Source organism: Aythya ferina, assembly GCF_964211825.1.
Source record: "Aythya ferina genome assembly, chromosome: 2".
NCBI classification, from domain to species: domain Eukaryota; kingdom Metazoa; phylum Chordata; class Aves; order Anseriformes; family Anatidae; genus Aythya; species Aythya ferina.
The window spans coordinates 111,062,887-111,085,580 of NC_140297.1; the positions used below are offsets into that span (position 1 = coordinate 111,062,887).

The window sequence follows — 22,694 nt, forward strand, 5'->3', positions numbered from 1 at the left end:
GTCTGCTGTGAAGAGGAACAAAGCCAGAGAGAAATGCTGGCTGGGTTATATAAATAAGTGGGAGATGATGGTCAGGCTGAAAATGAGGGTTCTCCCCTCCTGTAATGAAAGGCTTTGTGTACATTACATAGAATAAAGTATTTCTTAGGCTGAAAGCTTTCCAGAGATAACAGTGTTGGCCCTCTGAGACTCTTTATTATGTCAGATGTGGGATTATGGATTTACGGGAAGTGGCTGCTACCTCTGACAGACTTGGTCTCATGGAGGAGACTTTGTCTCTCCTGCCTGCAGAATTTCAGGCTGCAACCTGCATATCATCACAGCTGGGGGCTTTCCAAGTCCTCCAAGAGAAGAAAACCCCTCTCCACTGAAATACCCCAGGCTTTTTGGGCAAACTGCCATCTCATGTCTGCCTCCAGTTTCAGGGGACAAGGGACATAGATGGTGAGCTCTGCTGGCCCCAGCCCAAGCATTGTGCCCACAGTGGTGACGATGGCTCTTTGAGGGCAAGATTATGAAAAAGCCCTGTCAATGGTGGATTCTTTTATTGTCTTCTGGCCTTCAGCCTTATGGAAAGACTTCTTTTCTTTTCTTTTCTTTTCTTTTTTTTTTTTTTTAAGAGTCTGAGAACATGCTGTTCTAAAATGCAATCTGAAAGCCTCTCATCACTATATAGCTGCAAGAAAGGGATATTCAGGTGAAAAAGAAAATACCCCAGTGTGAAGCTCATGATAAAATCAGAGGAACCAACATGACTGTCCCCAGGAGGAATTGCACAGTTCTTTCAAGAAATGAACCCCCATTCACAGAGCAGGCTTTGGAGGTGTGCTTTTTTCCCTCCAGAGGTTATTCATGCAATCAGGTTGTGCGAGACCCTGTAGAAACCTGTAAGGACAGAGTGGTTTGGGTTTGGTCTGTTGATTTATTAATTTAAGAAGAAAGAGGCACTGTGTCTTGCAGTGTTTACTTGAAATATCAAGTGGCTGTTTCAGCCACGGCCTTGCTGCCATATTTCATGATTTTCCACCTGGCACAGGAAAGCTGGCACAAGTGAAGTGAGTACATACCCACTGCTTAGGTTTCAAGTTTAGCTGCTTTAAGTGCTTCCTAGTAAATAACCACAAACCTTTCCAAAATAAACAAAGCTTTCTTTTATCCCTATTTGATTAGAAAAACAGAAGCAAAACTACTGAATTCCAGAACAAATGACAGCATGTTTGTGCTTAGTATTTTTACCAATAGCACAGTAAAAATCTGAGCATGGAGTCAAGCAGGTCGTTCCCATTCACCTAGCCATAAGCCAGCATCGCACCCCCTGGGCTAGCAGGACCACTGTGATCATGAAGACTGTAGATGTGGGAGGAAGGCTGGCACCCATGGGCCCCTCAGGGTCTAGCAGAAAGGAAATTGTGGCAAGAGACTGAGCAAGGAGTGAAGCAGAGGGTAGCAGCTGGGACAATTTGGTAAACTCACTACTCTTCTATTAGGTCTAATAAACTGAGAGTCTTGGTTTTGCTGGCTGATAGCTCTCTTCAGCAAAGCCCCAGAGATGGGTTTGTAACTTAAGGACTCCTGCAGACCTGTCCTGCAGTAACCACAAAGTTTGCTCATTCACCCACACGTAGCCCTAGGATGGGGTTGTCAGGAAGCATTTAGGTCACAGAGAGGGGCAGTGGCACCATGCGGTCAAGGGGCAGCTGCTCGGAGAATCCTCAGTCCATGCTGTGCTTACCAGGGCAGCAGCCTCATGCTAAACTCTCCCCATCCCATAACCTGGTGTTGCATGGCCTTACATATGGGGTTGGATCATCAGTAAGGGGGAAAAAAGAGTGTTTATTTGCTTTTAGCTCAAGTTACAGCCTTTATAGTGCAAGGACATACTCCAAACTAAGGGAAGGAGATTTTTACTCAGGTAAAAAAAAGGGAGGGGGGGAGGGGAATGGGGGAGAAGGAAAGAAAAAAAAAAAAAAAAAAAAAAAAAAAAAAGTATGAACCAGTCTGAGCTTTTGCCGTTTATAACCATTATAAAGAATGATTGCTTTTTGAGGTAAGTTAGTCATATGGAGCCATCAAATCATCTGTTTTGCTGACTGCAGCTAAACCATTCATGGAGGATCACAGGAATTGTTTCCACGAAGAGTAGGTTAATAACCTGTAAAACCACACAGAAAAGAAGACAAAAACTTCAGTTTGAGTTTTGTGGCTGGCTGGATCCAGTAATCTCAAAGCTACATGAGGTTTATTGTTGGCAAAGATGTATCTGCTTTTCATTTGAGTGTGCTAAAGTAGTATGCTGAGTTTGTGTCTGTACAAAAGCTTATTTCTAAAAAACATATACATACACAAATATGTATATATGTGAACATAAGAATGTGTAAGTATATATACTTATGTAATATATATGTGTGTGTGTATGTGTTCATTCACATGACAGAATTTTAAAATCCTCTCAGTCCTGTAAGACAGGTTTCCTTTCCTAATGCCTAATCATGTTTATTTGTATAAACAACAACAACAAAAACTGCTTTTGCACTTAGGTATGTGAATTTAAACACTTAGAGTTTTTAAAGGGTTTTAGTTATCTAAACCTAGAGATAGATTCTTCCTGGGATCATCTACTTTTACTAGTGAGTTCAGCACCCACTGGGAGCTTGTTAAGTGCCTCTCAGTATTTGGTTCCTACCTACATGTTGCATGTACTCAATAGTTTATTCAGGCCCCTTTAAATATAGCTGTTAGATCTACTGCTCATCAGTTTTGAGAACATTATGCTGGAGAAATTTATCATCTGAAGGCTGCAAACCAGGCTTGAAGTCTTCCTTCCGAACTGCAAGGGATGTTATCTCTTCACAATGAATCACACTGGGGAAAACCCCTCCTAACTAATGTACGTATTTTCATTTCCTGTGCTGTATTTCTTCAATCATCTTATCAGCACATTTTTTGTCAGGATTGCAAAGGGAACCTTGCATCTTTGTCAAAACTAATCTGCTAGCAGAAATATTATGGGGCCACCTAAGATCCTGCAGCAAGAGCCAAGAAAAGAACACAGAGGAAAAGACTTCTAAAAGAATTATTCAGCAAGAAAATGTGTGTGCATAATCATCCTCAAGTGTTCAGAGATGTGCTCCTGAAGCGCAATATAGTTGAGGAGTTAGGTATTTTATAAGGTAGCTGCTGCATGTCAAAGAGCAAAGATATTTGGTCTGCCATTAAAAAACACAGAACAACAATGAAAAAAAATAAAAGCAAACAAACAAAAAGCTCCTCCCCCAGCAAAATCTCTGCTTATCTGGAGCCCAAAAGGCATCTGCAGATGTATACCCCCTGCGTGAGAACAAAGTCTTCAGTCACTGGAATGCAATGCTATAAAAACAAATACTACAAAGCCTGGTAACAGGGGGATGTCTCACTTGCATATTTTTTTGTGACCATCTTGGTTTGCAGAGAAGGGGGTCCCCAAAGCATGTGAGCCAGCAGGATCTCTTTGTACTGGGTCGCTGTCTGTTTGGCCAGATGTCTTCCCAACAGTGAGATAGAAAAACCAGAGATCTTATTAAAATAAGTCAGGGAAGGGAATGGAAAAAAGCATGTGTCCAGCGAAACAAGGCACATCATGTCCCATCTGATATTTATTAAACGTTGATCAAATCAGCAGTGAGAAATGCACATCGTGCGGAAGTGACCTTGGCTCCCTGGGTTTTGAAGTTAGTGACAAATGTCTGGGAGCAGACCAGCATTAAAACCATGTGTACAGGACATAGAGAGGAGTATGCTGGGCTAGAAGCAATGACAAGGAACCAAGAAGAGCGACTGGAGCTGAGAACCCAGTTTTGGAGGTTTTATGTATGTTCTACCAATGGAATGGGCATGCATAATCTCCCTGTACATTTACTATATGGCTTTCTGTATGAGCTGTTACACATCTCCTGGAAGAACACAACATTATGTGTGAGCCATGAAAACAAGCAGTCAAGTGGGTAAAAGTGCAATTGATTCCGGTGGAAGTTTTGTCAAATTAAAGCCCAAGAGTGGCTTGCTTCAAGACTTGGCTCTGAGCTGTTGTGATAAACCTGTAGGCTTTTATGCCAACCTGCTGGCTGTTGTGTAATCACAGTGAACATTTCAAACCACCTTCTATCTGTTCTTGCATAATGTTTTGGCTATCGTGTCTTTTCAGAGCAGCCCTTCAATAAATAAATGAGTGTCCTGAGAGTGTGGACTAAATGTTTCTCCTGAACCAGAACAATCTTATTTGGGATTGGTCCTAAAACAGGGAACAGGGAAGAACAATAGGGCAAGTTGAAGCCAGGTTCCTTGCTTGGGGAGGCTATAGAGCCCTGATTACGTTATAATTCATCCCTATACTGAGAAGGTTGCACTCCTGGCTTTTACCTTTACTCATAGTCTCTTTTGTTTAACTGCACAAAAAGACATCAGAAAGAGTCTTCCAAAACTTTTCTTCGAGGTACCTCTATCTTCAGTAATTCTTAAATGTTTAGTAAGCTACAGAAGCAACTGGGATTAGCAGCAGAGGACTATGCATTTGCAATAAAGAATACCTGTGATGGCTCTAGATGCCTTTACTGTGTCCATCTCTAGTGAAGGGAAAACAACAGAGCCTGTCAGAGCTCCCTGGCTTTTCACTGCAGCCCTGGACCTGGGGCACATTAGATGAGGGTTGGGGGGTTTGCTGACAGTCAAACACAGTTTTAAGCTGACAGGCAGAAAGCACCAGCAGGCACTGCTATACGCTGTTCCAGCCCCGGTTAGTTAATGGAATTGCTCTAGCCTGTGCTATCGCTTTAGTACACGGTGTTTATGTTATTAATACCAACAGCGCCAGATTGCTAAGGGATGGAAAGATCTGGCTTTTGTTGGGGTGCTGTTCCGCCGTCTGTTTGAAATACACTGAAAGTAAAAGTTCCAAAAAGCCAAAGTGCTCTTTTATTGAACCAGCGATAGAGAGGACTGAGACAAGTGAAACGAGATCTTTATGGTGCACTGGAGCATGCACGATACTAGGTGTGGGACTGCGATATATCCAATGACATCAGCACTGCTTCAGCTCCTTACACTACCCAGGAAGTTGGAGTACAGTGACAGAAAGCAGGTCAAGTCATAAAATGAGTAATCTTAATATGAGACTGCCATCAAGTGAAACTTTTCTACGTGTAGTCGCTGTCAAAGGTTTTGTTTTGATTTCTGCCTCTCTCTGGGCTTTGTACCTCTGCAGTCTATCAGTCTTCCCGGTTATGGATTTGATCCTGCTTCCATTAACATGGAAATAATGAGGATCAAGCTTTCTGTTATCTGTACAGCTTAGAAGGTGAGTCTGATGTGCTTTGTGCTGCAGGCTTCCAGTGTTTTTTGACATGTGGGATGTTCAAAGTGTTAGAAATGGTTCAGTCTTCAAAATAGGATTAAATAAAAAATTAGGATTTATTAAAAGAATAGAGGTAAGCAAACAGCACTGGGTGCACCAGGAGTCTCCACTTAAAGACTTAAAGTTTGGGAATATGAATTTTAAACCCTTCAGAGGAGGAACCTTGCATTCAGCACACAGTACGCAGCCCTCAATGAGCCCATCAGTACCATCTAACAGCAAAATGGTGCTCCTTTACTTTGTTTACTGCAAAACTTTAGAAAATTGTTCTTTCCTTCTTCAGCTTTTTCAGCAAGCAGAGCTTCCCCACTTGCAAACTCCTTCAGACTATCAACCGGACAAAGAAAACCAGCTCACACACCAGAACCCATAAGCAAACTTGACTATCAAATTATGGACTCCTCACTTTTCTTTTTCAGGAGTTACCAGTCTTCCAAGTCCAAGCACCGATAAATGGGCTCTCCAACTGCCCATGTGGGCACCAGCTCCTCTCCTTCTCGGCCTCACAGGGAGGAGTGAAGCTTTTCTCCTCCAGTTTCTCTTCTGTGGCTTTGTCTTACTTTTCCCTAACATTCCTGACAGAACCACTTGTTCCCAACTGGCCTTAGGCTGAAACCTCAAGTATCCCAAATCTATGACATCGCATTCATCACATGGCAGAAGAACGCATCGTCACAGATGAAAGGTTTAGGAAACATGAGATAACGTAATGTGGAAAGCAGGCTGACCTGTGAGAGAGGCATTTCTGCCTTGTCCATGGTTTGTATATGTGCAAAGGGAATTGAGAAAAATGCCTAGTCAAATAAACTGTGTGCAAACCCTCCTCCTGAGTTGCTCCAGTTTGTTCATTCCTCCTTCACATACCGTAGGCCCAAGGAAGTCAGTAGACATTATTCTTTGAGAGAAGTACAGTTGACTTAACGTGCTGTGTTGGTCACCAGTCCTCAGTGACCCCAGGGGAAGAGGCCTGTGCTTTTTTCTTAAGAAACACAAAATAAAAACAGCTCTGCAGAGGGGCATCAGCTGGGAAAAGTAAAATCAGCTGTGGGCCAGGCCTCAGGGGAAATGTAAGTTACTCATAAAAAGCTACAGAGCAAGTCTTGATTAGTTAAGTAATCTGGTACACAGAATTTATTAGAACTTAAAGCTTTCCTGTGGGACTCCCCTAATAGTTCACAAATAGAGTAAAATATCAAAGAGATGCATATTTTGACAGACACAGAGAGCTGCATTTATCCTGGCCTATTAATGCATGTCATAAGGAGGAATAAATCCAACCCTTTCATTTCAGTGCATTTTGCATGTTTTTACACATTCATGTTTCTCCCAAATTTCTTGGTAACTTAATGCCTCCAAAACTCTCAACCTGTTCCTGAGGAATACATTAAGAAAAGAGAAGTAATAGCTCCATGATATACTTAAAAATATCAAAACATTCTGCAAAAAAAGCTCGAATTTAGAATAGTGAGGGTTTGTTTTCTGTCATTGGTTTGAGGCCCTTTTTCTTAATCATGTCTACAAGGGAAAATTCACCAGCATTCTTCTGCTGGTATGGATCTGCCACTAGCTTTACCAGCGTAACAGCCCTTGTTCTCTTTGGAAATAGCGCTCTCCAAAAATAACAATAAAAGTAAAAATATAAAATTAAAAATAAAAGTAAAAATAAAAATTAAAATAAATCTCTCCTATTATGGAAAGAAAGTGTTCACACAGCAGGCATTAGTGGTAATGGTTGCAAGGCAGGGCCTGTACCCCTATCATACTTCCAAAATGCTATTTTATTTCTGTGTTTTCCTTCTGCCAGAGCATCTACTGTCTCATGTTGCTTCTTTCGGTTGACTGAATGCTGAGAAAAAGCTGCCGTGGTGTGATGTCTGACAGAGGATATGCTGATAAACATCTGACTTCCAAAGCTCATCACAGTCTTGTTAGCAGAGTTGAAAAATAGTCTGGTCTCCCAGGAAAGCTCCAGCTTTTCCAGCAAAGAACCTACTTCTTTTCCACAGCCTAAAACCCAAAGTGACTGTATCACAGAGCTGATGCTTTAACCACTGTGGAGGTTATCCTGGAAGGATAGGCAGAGAGACACCCACTTATCATCTGCTTGTATAAGCATTTTGTTTGTTAGAACACAGAAGAAAGGAAAAGGGAAGATAAAACCAGCAAAGTGTCCTTTTCCCTTGTTTTAAAATTCTTTAAATCTTCTTTTGCAGGTATTCAGGAGGGGACTCAATGTACCAAGTGTAAAAATAACTGGGCACTGAAGTTTTCCATCATCTTATTATATATTTTATGTGCCCTGTTAACAATTACAGTAGCCATTCTGGGATATAAAGGTATGTATGAATTGAGTGCAACACTTCTCTTTCAGTCAAACATCCAAGAGCATTTCCATGTACCTGATAAGCAATTTATCACACTCTCACCTTGAACATTCACCTTTGGCAATGTGGTTTGTTGTACACACATGGCAACAAACCTCAGCCTTATATTTTCATTTTCAAACAATTGTGATGTTTTCAAATTAGATTAGAAATTTGAAAAGAGGAAAAAGCTTAGAACAAATTGGTCGTCCTTCTACCTTGAAGGAGTAGCTGGAAGACTCAAAGCTCTGCAGTATTTGCTATGCCTTAATTTCACTGACTTAATTTCACCGTTTTACATGTATCAGCACCTTTCCAGAACAAATGCCCTTCTTAGTGGGAGAGCCAGGAATAGTCTTATTAAGATAATTATAATATTTATCACAGCAATAAAGTGTAGGATCAATATTACTTTGAAAAATCTGGAAGAAGGATTGAAGCGAGATGCCAATTTATTGAGTTGCCTACAATTATTTTTATGAACAAAGATGCTTAGAAGCTTTTGACAGTAATTTCAAAGATTCCGACAGTTTGGCAACCCAGTAATGAAGGAAAGTTCATATTTACAAGTCCACAGTAAGGTACATTGGAAAGCACAGCTTAAACTTCCCATACCTAAAGGGGACTAGTGAATTGTAGCAACGTAGACATTCTTATGAATGAATCAATGTAAATGTTTGCTTCTTGTGCAGTCACAGCTATAATAAGTTAAATAAATTAGATGTGAAGTCCTTGAAAGAAAAAGAAAGTGAATAACATGATTTTGAGCATTATAGTAGGACACTGCAGCATGTTGTGGAGAAAACTAGGCTAGCTCTAAACTAGCTGCTTCAATACAACTCTCAGTTGTAGTTTCAAAACCCCTCCAAGAAGCTGGGTCAAATATTCATGTGATTAGCATGCAGTGTGTCCTGTGCCGCCAACAGCTGTGCTCGTAGCATAACTGACATCATCTCTGGTCCTTTGCCAGCAAAAGAAAAGGAAATTGTAGAAATAGAAAGGGATCAATACTTATTTGAGAGGATTCACTGGAGTTTTGAGTGGGAAGAAAATGAAAACTGCTTGCTTTAGGTGCAAAATTTAACAAGGGAGATGAGAGAATGTGAAGGACAAATATTCTAACAGAATATGTATATTCTTTTTTTACTATAAAGCAGATAGAACGTTAAAATAAATTGTAAAGAAAAGCAGTATAGTTGCTCAGGTATTCTCCTGAAGAATGTGTAAGTGGTTTCTGAAAGTAAGATTCTGAGGATAAAGATTCTTCAGGATTCAAGAAATTGTTCTTGATCTGTGAGGATAAGATTGGTATACTGACTAGGGGAGGACAAACTTAGGCCTTTTGCAGGTATAAATCTGCAGATCTCTGCTTCCAGTAAGTAAGGATGTGATCTTTCCAGGCTATAACCCAGACACTAAACGCCTGGGATTTAGTGGAATTTTCCTCAAGAGCGTTTTATTACATGGTTGTCAGTTCTGGGGCTTACTAGGAGAATCAGACCTCACTTGGCATCAGAAACAGCACATCAGGTTGCAGGGACCATTGCTCTGCATCTTGCTTTGGCAAGCATTTGCTCCTATATATGTAGGAAGCAATAGCAATAAAGAAACTGTCCAAAAAAAATCTCTTTGGGAGTTTCTCTTCCTCATTTCAGTCGACAGCTTTCCAGCTTCTTTCTCCATGGGCCTGCAGCACAGTCTTTTCCACAAGCCTTGCTCTCATCTTGAGGCCCCTTCCTTGCTACACTCAGTTCTGGACTTGCTTCTTGCTCTGACTAGTTATTTGTGCCTGACCAGGGACTAGGCTTTCTGTTACAGCCACATTTATTCAGGGTAAGGACAAAATAATTTCCTTGCCCATAGAAATGGGAAAAAGAGTATAGGAACATGGATAATGCACATCTACACTGACCCTAAGACATCTTGGTAACTGCTCCACCTGAATTCCAAGAGAAAGGCATGCATTGAAAAAAAGTCCTTTTTGGTCCAAAGAATCCCTTCAGAACCTCCGAAGCAGCAAGCAGACGTATGTCAGGTATTAATTTCACCCTTTGTACCTTGCAGTTTAAGAGCTTTGTGGCCACAGTGCCTAAAGCGCTAATTTGCAGGGAAAACATGAGTTAGACAAAGCCCCAGCTGATGGTATGTATTCAAAGGAATTGCTGCAATATTTTTCTTAGTTGGAAAGGAATTAGGCCTTAAAGGAAGAACAAAACTCAAAATAAAATTTTATAAAGCTCTTGAACTCTCCCCTCTGCATCAGAGTTTGGCTTGTCTCTTTTATTGCAGTATTACACTGAGAGAAGGAATTCTGCTGGCATCAGGGATTCTTGCAGTCTCTTAGCTAAGTTTCCATTAAATTTGCCTCCCACACTTATGTTTATAAAGCCCCAAACTACTTTTAAAACTTTCATTTCCTACATAGTATTTAGATATCCTTTGTGATTTAAAATGTTAAAACTACTAATCAGTGGATTAAATATGGCAGACAAAAAATAACTCAATGGGAGGCAAAGTCAACATAGAACAAACCTCCAAATTGGTGGTAAAAATTACATAGTAGGTTGGAGAAACCTGAAACCAAAACATGAATTAAATACCCAGGTCATGAAGGAATAAAAAAAAAAAAAATTGAGTTTACTATTCGTTTGGTTTGGAAGAAATATTAAATTATTGTTTTAAAACATTAATAAAGGAATCTGTAATTTTTTAACATACTTTCTTAAATTAAATGTGAAAATACAAAGCTATAATTTTTCTGGCATCAGGCAGTGTCAGGTTAAGGTGAATGGTTTTTCTGTGACTCACTCCATTAAGGGAAGCTACCATGCTCTCAGTTTGAATGTCTGGTAGCTTTCAGTCGCTGGTCAGCTTGGTGGTTGGAGGTAATGCCAGGCAGGAAAGGCATTCCCAATAATAGGATGCCCGTCCATGCTACTGCTTTTGAATGCAAGAACACCAAAAGCAGCTTTGACCATAGGCCTGTACTCATTCTCCCCACAGGGCAGTAGCAGGAAGGGCTGCAAGAAGGTAAATAAGCCACAGCTTATGCTTGGGGAGAGAGTGTGGGCAGGAGACAGGTCAAGACCCCCAGGACCACAATTTGCTTGACAGTGGAAGCTAAGATCCTGCCCCTGTGCAAAGCAAATACATACAGACTTGCCCTCTGAGGGGAAACAATTAAAATAAATGAAACGGTTTGCCTGATAAAAGCTAATTCTGTACTCAATATCAGTTAATCTGGGTAAGAAATCAGCAGCCTCATGTCATGTAGACAAAAATCACCACCTTGTGAGCAGCCTTCTCTTTGCAGCCTCTCTAAACTAACATATTCCTGCTAAGCATCATGTCAGCCCCTCCTGCTGCCTGGTTGCCAGATACACAGCAGAATTAAAAGTCCCTACCTTCTGCAAGGTGCTGGGGACTGAAAAACCCTTTAACAGTGATCCTTTGTGGTCTTAGACAAAGTCCAGGCACGGTCTTCCACACATGCTACAGCCAGTTGTCAACAATACCAGTAAGGCGTCTGATTGAATTGCTGCTTCAACAAAATTTGGGGCTGTTTTACACAAAGAACATTCATGCTACAGAACACCTTCAGTCTTTTTAGTGTGGGCTTTTTTTCTTTCTTTTTTTTTTTTTTGGCAATGCAAATACCATATGCTGTTGTATCTGCAATTCCATCCACTCTCACCACCTGCCAGTGCAGGCTACTACATATTGATAGGATTTCTACTACTCTCATTTACTTTGGGCTCTTCAGGGGAATACTTTAATGTAAGTTTCCAGTGTTAGATTTCATTCAGCCATGACAACATTCTTGTTGTTATAGGACGGCATAAAGCCTCTGGTTTACAAACTTTAGATCTGAAATACAGGCTGTCACTCACTTGAACTGCAAAAGGAAGTAACTATATTTTCCTGTCATTGCTGTTACATATATTCATTTGCCATCTCCAAGTGTACTGCATAACTGGAGCAAACAGGTGAGTATTACACTGAATTTAATTAACATAGGCAGTCTGACATCGGTAGTCAAGGCAAAGATTCAGCAAAAACATTTGGAGTGGCACTGCTTTTTAAATCCAGATGCTTTCACTGGGTTCTTTGTAAGTGCCCAGAGTGAGCCATGTCCTTCACAGTGACTATCCATAAACAAAGCAGAACATCACAGACTGAACAAGGAGTTGCCTAGAGCTGGCCAGAAAGAAACACTAAGTATGGTCCACGCACTCATCATACATCTATATGATGCACAGGTGCATATGTGCATCAGTGGAGCAGGAGAAGCAACTGAAGGACCTCTGCTGATCTGAGCTCCAGCCTGTAAGACAGTCAGGTAGAACAAAGAGAGGACCAGCTCTGGCTTCATTTAGGAAAAATGGCACAGAGTAATTTGAAAAGTGCCTTTAACAGGCAGAAGAACAGGTGAAACTTTAGTGCTATACTGGGAGGAAAAATTCTTTCTAAAGCAGATGGTATTGAGCAATCATCCCCCTGAAAAAGCAAACCATTATTGTAGCCTGATGGTTAGCAGGACAGCTGCCATCACCTCAAAGACTGAAATCTTCACCTTGACTGTATGTTAGTGCACACATAGAGCTGCTCTTTTACCGGGTGTTGTTAGCAGTATAGAAAGGAGAAGGAAGGTAATTCACTGTAGGATGTTTGGTCACTGAAAATCTTGAGACTTTTTCTCAATCTCAACTCCAATTACCTCAGTAGAGTTACACCAGAGATAATCTTGGTCTGCTGTTTGTCCTGTTGGTTTGGGGAAGCATTAGAAGCCTGCTGTGTATCTGTGGTACCCATAGTCAGAAAAACAAGGGCAAAAGTTAATGAAGAAGGAGCCTATTGAAATGATCCTATTTCATGGCTGCAGATTACCTCACAAACAGAAAGAGTTAGTGGAATCCCCCACCCCACACAGGCCTACAGAATTGGTTTTGCTAAATAAAAATGTGGGAGACACCTTCCTTCTGTCTGAAGGGAGGGCTGGCACAATACTGCATGCAGCCTCTCCCAGGGTTGGTACAGATTCGTTCTGCTCCCAGTGTAACCAAAGCGCCAAATAATCAGGGGATGAGAAGTTTCTTCTCTGGTTGTGGTTTGAATGCAAAAGCATGTTAGCATAGGTTTGGTGTGGAAGCTGAAGGGAGCTCCTAGCCTTACAAACACTTCACTACATACTTTTCATCACTAGAAGCCACTCCATTTTTATTTGTTGTATTTGCTCTTTATTTGTTTTTCTTTTCCCATTTCTATATCAATTCCATCAAATCATCAGATTGTCTCAGTGACAAGAAAATGACTCAGACATTACAAAATAAAGAGCTCATCGGCGGAAGCCATAAATCTGCACTTGCTGACTGGCCACCATTTCAATCTTAATGAGTCAGAATGGTTTCAAGACTATTTTGAGTGATCCGTACCATTATCAAGATGTTTAAAAGTTTGTCCCAGCAGTATTTAATAATTATGTCTTCCAACTGCTATCTCAGACCAGAGTTTGCTAGCCAGGAGGCAATTCTTAATGATTAAAAGGCTCAGGAAAGAAAAAAAAAAAAGTCTCTTCATAGAGAGATGGCTCATAACAAAATAAAAGGAAGCCTTTTCGCATGTCTAAGCCTTTAGCAACCAGTCTATGTTTACCACACAACACTGTGCTTGTAAACATGGAAATACCGTAAAAAGACTTGGTTCATGAGAAAAACTCATGAAGAGGGATTTTCTCATTCATAAGGAAGATTGCTCCTCAGCAAACAAATGCATGGTGACTGTCGTCAGAGTGAAGAACTGGAGGACTGCTGGGTTCCACCAGCAGACAGGAGTTCATCTTCCAGCATTTCACAGAACAGCAGAAGTGTAGTGGCAAGCAAATCAATTTTGAGGCTTTTATTGTGTTTGATGTTAGTGGTGTTCTTCTGGTTTGCTTTATAGTTTACTAGACTTTTTCATAATTGTACTTCTTTCCTTAACATACTGTTCTCTTTTCCCTAGTTGTAGAAAAAATGGACAATGTGACAGGTGGCCTGGAAACATCCCACAGAAGATATACAGAAAAGCTCACAGAGGTGGAGAGTGGTCTGAAGAAATTAGGTAATCTACATGCTATCAAAGCCCCTTTGTATTCTGTCTTTGAGGTGGTCTGCTGGAAGATTGTGGCCAGAAATTTGTCAGAAAAAAAACTCTGGCTATGACAAGATACAGCACTTCTATTCCAATTTCTCGAGTACTTGGGAAAACACTTAATAAAATTAAGACCACCTCTACCCAGGACATCATTTTAAGAATACTTTAATATTTATAGTTCCCACTGAAATCACTCTGAAATCATCTATACTTAAATACACACTTAAAAGTTGTCCTCAGGAGAGAGTCTTCTCTGAGTTAGAAATGCAAAATCTAGCAGAAGCTGTTCCACAAAACAAGACATTCTGCATAAAATGAGTATGTTACCTAATTATCTTGATGCTGTTTTAGCCCTTAAGATTCAAAACTCATGGCCATTGTAAGGGGTGCACAAATAGTCATCTATTCAAAAATCTTATGTCTGAGGCAAGTTGATAACTTCCATAAAGTGTGTCTTAATCATCTCAGGGAATTCAAAACACAAAATTGTTATGAGTTCATGTCTCTCAAATGTTACTACAGTTCTCAAATTTCAGGAAGATGGAAAAAGATCATGAGTAAGGATTCTACTCAATATATTTACATTTCTACCTTTCTTATTTGTCTAGAAAAGCAGCAGAGCTGTTTATTAACAACTTATAGGTACATAGAGTTTATAAAATTAGTTTTTATATAAATATTGATATGCACACACGTGTGTGCTTATGGAAATAAATTTTGTTTAGCTTCATAAACCATATATTGAGATATGTAGCTCTTCTAAAATTGACTAACTTGCAGCTTGATTATAATTTTTACATCTTTTTTTCTCAAAAAATAAAATAAAAAAAAAGCCTGTATTCTGAAGTGCTGTATTCACACTGCATTTACTTCAAAGACACGGGATAATTCAGTGGCATGTAGTTTTGCTGATACATAGAAGTAAACGTTACACCTTAAAGCACATGCAACCTTTTGTGTTTTTTCTTCTGATTAAATTAATCTCAACTTGGAGCACCTTTGATTCAGTTCATCCCAGACATTTTTACACACTGCTGGATGGATGGCCAGTGAGATGTTCAGGACAGTCAGTTCCCAAATAAGTGGACTTGCTATTGAGGAAATTAAAAAAGTTACAGGGCAGTTTTGTGGGTGGCATAAAGGTAAGAGAACTGTAGTAGGGTTAAAGGGATACCAGCATGTGGTAAATGAAAGACAGGCCTTCAGGGATTAGCTGTATGTGGACCTGGCAGTTGTCAGATCTGTGTGAGGAACACAATATAATTTGAGCTGCAACTGAGAGGTAAACATAGAGTCAGAGCTGAGAAGATCCTGGAGCGAGACAAACGGCAGGGAGAGGAACTGTGCTTGGGAACATGTCCATCCATGAAAGGCTCCATAAACACTTCAGACTGAAGTCTCTCTCACAAGTCACCATTTGCTGTTAGCCATCAGGACTCTCACAAATACAGAAGAAAGCTCCATACAGAGCCATATTCATAGTTTATGAAAACCATCCTACCCGCTCTTGGAGACATCGGAAATGACCAACTTCAGGCTGTAATTCATAAATATAGCTATACTTAGATGGGACAAAAATATATGGTCTGTGTGTAGCAGAGGGAAGTGATTGAGGTCAAGAAAGGGAATCTTCCCTCAAAGTGAGTGTTGACTGCTTATTTCTTTGGTTTCTGTGTCCTGGATGATGAGCTGTGCAGCCTCAAAAGCTTAATCACATTCAGACAAGCTCCCAGAAGAATACTGTAGAGCACTGCAAGCAAGAGCTGAGATGTTCCTCAGTGATTAGAGTTTTGCCTTCCTGAAACACAGAACATGAGGAAACAATAACAGCAAAAGAAATGTCATTAGAAGCAATAGTGGTATGTTTGAGAGAGAAAAAAAAAAAAAGGAAATCTATCATATCCTGTCATGTCTGGAGTACCCTGCTGGCAAAGCTTTTGTTTCTAGCCAGACTGTTTTAAAATAGGTATTAGAACTATTTTAAAACTAAACCCAAAATTAAAAAAAAAAAAAAAAAAAGAAATATATGTACTAAATCACTATGAAGATACTTCACCTGGCAGAAAAAGGAGGAAGAAAATACGAAGTGCTCGAATTTACTTGTGAGGTTTCAGCAAAAGCCATCTGTGACTTCAAAATATAAACCTTCTGATCCCTCTTTAGTATTTTGAATTCTGTTTACCATTCAGTTTTCATTCAAAATGAAAGCACTGTTTGACTGTATATATTCATCATAGTTTCTAACAGTAGGTTTTCCCATATATGACAATAGAATTGTCATTTTGCTCTCCTCAGCAAGACACAAGGTCTTCGTCTATTTGACTTCTACTCTGTCTAATGACAAAACTTTGTTTAGTGTTTTTTCTTGTCTGGAAAATGTATTGTAGAAGTTCTATTGACAGAACATTGGATAGCCCTACTGTACTTAAAATATATTGTAATTCTTAATACTGTGTTGTAAAAAAATCATCCTAAAGCTTTTTTTTTTTTTTTTTTTCCCTGTACAACAGATGACCAAGCTGGACAAAAAGCCATGAATACTAACACTGAACTGTCTAGCTTCAGATCTGACATTCTGGCTCTTCGTCAGCAGCTGCATGACATTGCAGAGAAAACTACCAGAAACAAAGATACACTGGAGAAGTTGCAAGAGTCTGGAAATGTTCTAGATGATAGACAGAGCCAAATGAGAAGTGCCTTAGATAGTAACTCTTTCATGATCATCAGTGTCAATAAGACTCTTCAGGCATATACTGGCTATATCAACAATCTTCAACAAGACACAAGCGATATCCAAACAAATTTGCAAAACCAAGTGCATTCTCATAATGTGGTCATCATGAACCTCAACAACTTAAACCTGACACAAATACAGCAAAGAAATCTTATCAGTGTCCTTCAGAAGTCAATGGAAGATACGAGTTTGGCTATTCTAAGAATAAAGAATGACTTTCAAAATCTACAGCAGGTTGTCCTTCAGGCCCGGAAGGACAATGACTGGCTTAAGGAAAAAATACAAAATTTACAGACTTTGGCTGCCAACAACTCAGCATTGGCAAAAGCTAACAATGATACACTTGAAGACATGAACAATCAGCTCAGCTCTTTTAGTGGACAAATGGAAAACATCACCACAATTGCCCAAGCCAACGAACAAAATCTGAAGGATCTCCAGGAACAGCATAAAGAATATGAAAACAGAACTGCTGCCAAATTCAACCAGCTAGAAGAGAGGCTCCAGGTCTTTGAGACTGACATAGTTAGCATCATTAGTAACATCAGCTACACTGCTCACCATCTACGGACACTGACTAGCAATCTCAATGAGGTCAGGACAACTTGTACAGACACCTTAAGTAAACATTCAGATGAGCTGATTTTTATGAACAGCACACTAGCCAATATTCGTTTAGACTCTGCATCTCTGAAGATGCAACAGGATTTGATGAGGTCAAGGTTAGATGTTGAAGTTGCCAATTTGTCGGTAATCATGGAAGAAATGAAGCTGGTAGATTCCAAACACGGCCAGCTCATCAAGAACTTCACTATCCTACAAGGTATGCAGGTTCTCTAGTGATGCCCATAACAGTCTTTGATGAATTCCTATTTGCAATACAGTAGTTCTGTGGAAGTTAGTGCATGTTGGTACACAGTCCTGGGGTTTTCCATTGTCTAATACTAAATTTTGGAAATGTATATGTAGCCTGAATTTTCCTTACTAATTTTCCTATGACTTCTTTACATGCCTAGAATGGGGATGTTATGAAAGAAGGTTCTGACTTAGCAAAATTTTTTTCTGACTGACTACATGGATCTGCTTTTCATTTAGTTTCTAAAATAAGCTAGTGAAGGTGTGGAACCTCAAAAAACCAATCCCTGCTAAGGAGGAAATGGCTTAAAAATATATATTGGACTATTCCCAGAAAGGTCCACCCTTACTGAAAAACAAGTTGCTATTTTACTTTAAGCCAGTTTTTAGTCTGCCAGAAAACATCCTACTTTGCTTAGTTTTTAATCCTGGGATACTTTATTTTCTTCAGAAAGAAATAGCATCAAGTTTAGGAGGTTTCTCCCAGCTAAATGAAAAGATTGCTCATATTGCCAACCTGATGGGAACCAGCCAGGCTTAAAATTCTAATCATAAACAAAAATTTGTTGTTCCAAATAGACTACGCCTGAATTAGAGCCAAGATTGCAAGTCAGTAACCTTAAGCTTTTTCATTTAAACCAGGTCTAAATGACTCTAGTTGAAGAATTTTGAATCTTTTTAAATGATGTTGAAAATATGTATATATATGCAAAGTATTTACTCATCCATGAATAGAATCCAGAATTATTGTTTATAAATGAAAAACTGCCACAATATTACTATTTCCTACCATGTATTGTTCTGTTTCCTGTTATAACCTAACAACTAATGAATTGTACTGGCCTTTCCCATAGTTGTCTTATTGCATACTTTCCACCTTTTTTGTCTCTTTTTGACAACCCATTATTGACAGAGTAAGAAAGAAGGCATTACAGGAGTGATGTTGTAGTCCTGTAGTCTAAGAGAAGAATGAGGAAAAAGGAGTGTAGAGGAATGGGAGAATGGGAGCATCAAGACACAGTACTGCATGAATAACCAGCACAGACCATGTGTTGTAGGGATTGGTACCTCAGCTGGTCACCTGGGGCATCATGGCACTGTCCAGTTCACAGGACAAGGTGCATCAGATGATTTTCCTCTGAATCTTGTATTTCATGTAGGCTTAGGAAAGAGAAATTGCGTATAATGCCTGAGAAGCAGATGTATTTTTACAACTACTGTTCAAAGTAGATGTTAGCATAGTTTTCACAGTGCTGCATGTCCAGTGTTGCTGGTCTGAGGTATTATATCAAACAAGGCCCCCGAATGGTGTTTTTGTTTTGTTGTCTGTTTGTATCCCCACTTTGACTGCTTACATTATTTCAGGCCCTCCTGGTCCAAGGGGACCTAAAGGTGACAGAGGCCCACAAGGTCCTCTTGGCCCTGCTGGCCTAAAAGGACAAAAAGGAGAAAAAGGAGAGCCTGGACCACCAGGACCTGCAGGTGAAAAGGGTCCACCTGGGCCAATTGGGCCACCAGGAGAAAAAGGAGGGAAAGGTTCAAGAGGATCACCGGGCTCCAAAGGTCAGAGAGGTTCTCCTGGCAAGACGGGTCTGCCTGGACCAAGCGGGGACCCAGGACCACCAGGACCACAAGGCAAAGATGGTCCACCTGGGCCACAAGGCCCACCAGGATTTCAAGGCCTCCAAGGAACTGTGGGAGAGCCAGGAGTACCAGGACCTCGAGGACTACCTGGGCTACCTGGAGTCCCTGGGCTGCCTGGTCCAAAGGGCCCACCTGGCCCACCAGGGCCACCAGGTCCTGGGATGCCAATGGCACTACAGAGTGAACCTACATCGGTGCCTGAGGCTAATGGTAAGCTATCGAAACACTGCATGCATATTTTACTGAGATCCGAATATATCTAGCAGAGGGTGGACACCAGAGTTAGTGGTTCAAATAACCTCTGCTACATTAGACTTAATCTTTGAGATTCATCATAAGGAGCCCTGTCAAATGAAGCTATGCTTGTTGATCTTCATAGGCGTGACCTGAATCTGATTTAAGTTAATATTTACAGCTAAAGAAAAATCAGTTGTATGAGTAATAAATAATTGCCTTGGCCACACAGTTTAACCTTGATTTCACAGTGTCAGGACCTTGTTAAATAAATTCTCAAATGATATCTAAGTATTTTATATGGCAGCACATTGTAGATGGGTGTGGGATCCTCCATTTATTATCGGCCAAATGCAGAAAATTACCACTGGCTCATTGATTTCAGTAACTGGTTTAACACAGAAAAATTCACATCATAGGTTGTTCTCCTCGTTGGAAGAACTATACAGAAAAGTGCTACTACATTTCAAATGAAAGAGAAATCTTCGAAGAGGCAAAGTTATTCTGTGAAGAGAGGGCATCACACTTGGTTATTATAAACAACAAAGAAGAACAGGTAACTAGGTTTTGGTTTTGTTTCTCGAGGAGAGTCTGAGATTTAACAGGTGGAAGCCACAGGGCAAGTGGGAAGCTGAAAGTGTCATGAATTCATATAGTGAAGGAGACGCGGTGGTTGACTCCAGTTAGCATTTTATCCACCTTCTGCCTGCTCAGCAGCTATTCCATGTACAGGACAGCATGAGCAGAGCAACTCATGCTGATGGTTGTGGGCACAGAGCACACAGAAAGGCTGGTGAGAATTGGAGTTTTGAACCTTTGGAGATGCAGTCCAGTTTGGCTTGCGTATTATCCAAAATTGGGGGGTAAGGTCTGCAGTGTTGAAAATCATTTATTTTTAAATTTCCTTTAAATATATGCAGCCTAAAACTTCTGTGACATAAGTGTTTTAACTATATAAATCTAGCTGTACTTTTAGTACTGTTCAACATAATTATTCAGTGGTTATGTGGCAGTGGGAATGTCAAGATACAATTGCTTACTGTCTGGGTTTTTTGGTGTTTTTGTTTGTTTGTTTGTTTTTTTCAATTTATAGCCATAAGAAGTTGGCTGTGACTTTATGTCAATCTAATTTTGATGACTAGCCCTCTCTACTGCACCTGCAGGTAGCAGTATGGATTCTAGGCAGGGGGTCACAAGGCAAACTCCTAAAACCTATCTTCAGCTTATAAAAATTCCTCTGGCCATTCCTTGTCTGACAGCAAAGATGCTCATGAAGCCAGAGTATCTTACTAGCTCCAAAGACTGTTGTGTTTGCATGTTATGGACTAAGATCTTCCTTCCACAGCAATGGATAAAAAGGCAGATTGCAGGGAAAGGCAGCTTCTGGATTGGACTTACAGATTCAGAGAAGGAAAATGAATGGAGATGGGTGGATGGATCCTTACCAGATTACACGTACGTAAATAAAAACAATAGTGTTTATTTTCTGCAGATGCTACCACTCTTGCTGACACTTCTGAAAACAGCATCTAGAAATTATCCAATGGATCCAGAGTTTTGTAGATGCCAATGAAATAATTCTTCACTGAGGGTGCTGTTGAACTGTTTTTTTTTTCTCTCTGCCTTCTTCATGCACACAGCTTTATTTCCTTGCCAGGAGGAAAACTGAACACTGAATGAAAGAATCACATAACTACACACACAGTGTTTCTTGCCAAAACATTTGCTCCTGATTTTTATTACAAAGTTGAGATGGAAAGCACAGACTTTTTTCTGTCTTGGTTTGATTTTTCCTTATTTGCATTACAACTGGCTATAAATAGAGTGCTCGTTCTGATAAAAAATGACCAGCTTTCAGATAAAGCCCAAATCCAAGTGGAAAGCATTAAACATAAGGAAAATGCATGAAATTAGGGTGTCTAAGCTTTGGCCAGCTGAGGACTGAATTGGCAGCTCTCCAGGAATCCTAGGGCTACACCTAATTTGTCCTAAATGGAACAGATTGCAACCACCCAAATTTTTAATACCGAGAAGCGGACTGAAGAGTTTACAGATCTGAGCATGCTGTGCAGCAGAAAAACAGGCTCAGTCAGTCAGATGTTACGAAATGATTAGCTGTGATTTCATTGGTGTTCATTTTGATGAGAAACATGGAAAAAGTCAGATGCATTTCAAATGAGACATAATATTTTTCCCTTTTTCTCCCTCCCTGTTTTCATTTTTCTTCCTCTTTATGGCAGCACTGTGCCCAATTTCCACTTCAGCCACTGCTTTCAACAGATTTCCACCACCCCATGGTTTTAGGTGCCCTGTAATAAACTCAGAGCTGTCAGTTACTGATTTTCAAAGTATTTCATTATTTCTGGAAAGCCATGTGTCCTCCCAGGTGCCTGGTAAGACACTGTGTGTCAGGCAGGCGTGTTTTCTAGCTGAGCATGGACCATATCAGCCAGCAATCACAAGCTCCAGTCAATAACCTGTTCCTTCAGGAAAATGGAGTTTTTAAGTCGCAAGGCTGGAAGTGTTTCTCACTTGTCAAACAAAAACAGGATGAGGAAACACTTGCTGTAAGCTCTTTACATGCTGAGTTAAGTTTCACCATCAAGGCTAATAATCTCAAAAGACATGTGGATACATATTTTGTACATTCCTTATAGGCTCAAAAGTTCACTTCCTGTTGAAACACCAATCCGTAAAACAAATAAATTCTAGCTGTGCCTTCTGAGAGGCCCGTCTCGGTGTAGACATTGAAGAAGGCACCGTGCTGCCATGGTTTGCAGTGCTAGCAAGCTGCCGGCTCGTCGCAGTACCGTCTGCTGGCAGGAATGAAGTGCACAGACTTTGCAGGTTTGGAACGATGCACACGGAGCACAGAGCACACTCCCACTGTATGTGCATGTACATTCAGAAACTAAAATAAAGTTCATCGGTCTAATTTTAGGTCTTTGAGTTTTGGCAGCCCGAGGCCGAATAGATTCCCTTCTCTGTTATACATCTGTTTTCCATTTCCAACAAGAGTCATGTATTGTTTGTCTCAATGTGTATTTCCCGTTCGGAACAGATCTCATGATGTTTTTGTTAATTTCTTGTGGTTGAAAAACTGTCATGTGTGCTGCGTTGTGCAATAATATCTATTGCTTTTTTTGTTGAAAGAAACTGGAAAAATGGGCAACCTGATAACTGGAGCCATGGGCATGGGCCAGGGGAAGATTGTGCCGGGTTAATCTATGCTGGGCTCTGGAATGACTTCTACTGTGAAGATGTTAACAATTTCATTTGTGAAAAAGACATGGACAAAGGTAAGTCAGGCACTTGGTTTGGTTATTTCACCCTACTGACAGCCGAA

The 22,694-nt window shown here is 40.3% G+C and overlaps 1 protein-coding gene across 2 annotated transcripts in view; it reads left to right on the forward strand.

The window, feature by feature from the left end:
• Positions 1-22,694, forward strand: part of COLEC12 (collectin subfamily member 12) — a 97,980-nt gene that overhangs the window by 70,522 nt on the left and 4,764 nt on the right. For both annotated transcript variants that reach the window (XM_084507511.1, XM_084507512.1), the window contains exons 3-9: positions 7,600-7,722; positions 13,750-13,848; positions 16,392-17,438; positions 18,836-19,324; positions 19,768-19,904; positions 20,694-20,803; positions 22,502-22,647. In XM_084507511.1, coding sequence (XP_084363637.1) covers positions 7,600-7,722; positions 13,750-13,848; positions 16,392-17,438; positions 18,836-19,324; positions 19,768-19,904; positions 20,694-20,803; positions 22,502-22,647 — 2,151 coding nt within the window. The remainder of the gene's footprint in view (positions 1-7,599; positions 7,723-13,749; positions 13,849-16,391; positions 17,439-18,835; positions 19,325-19,767; positions 19,905-20,693; positions 20,804-22,501; positions 22,648-22,694) is intronic.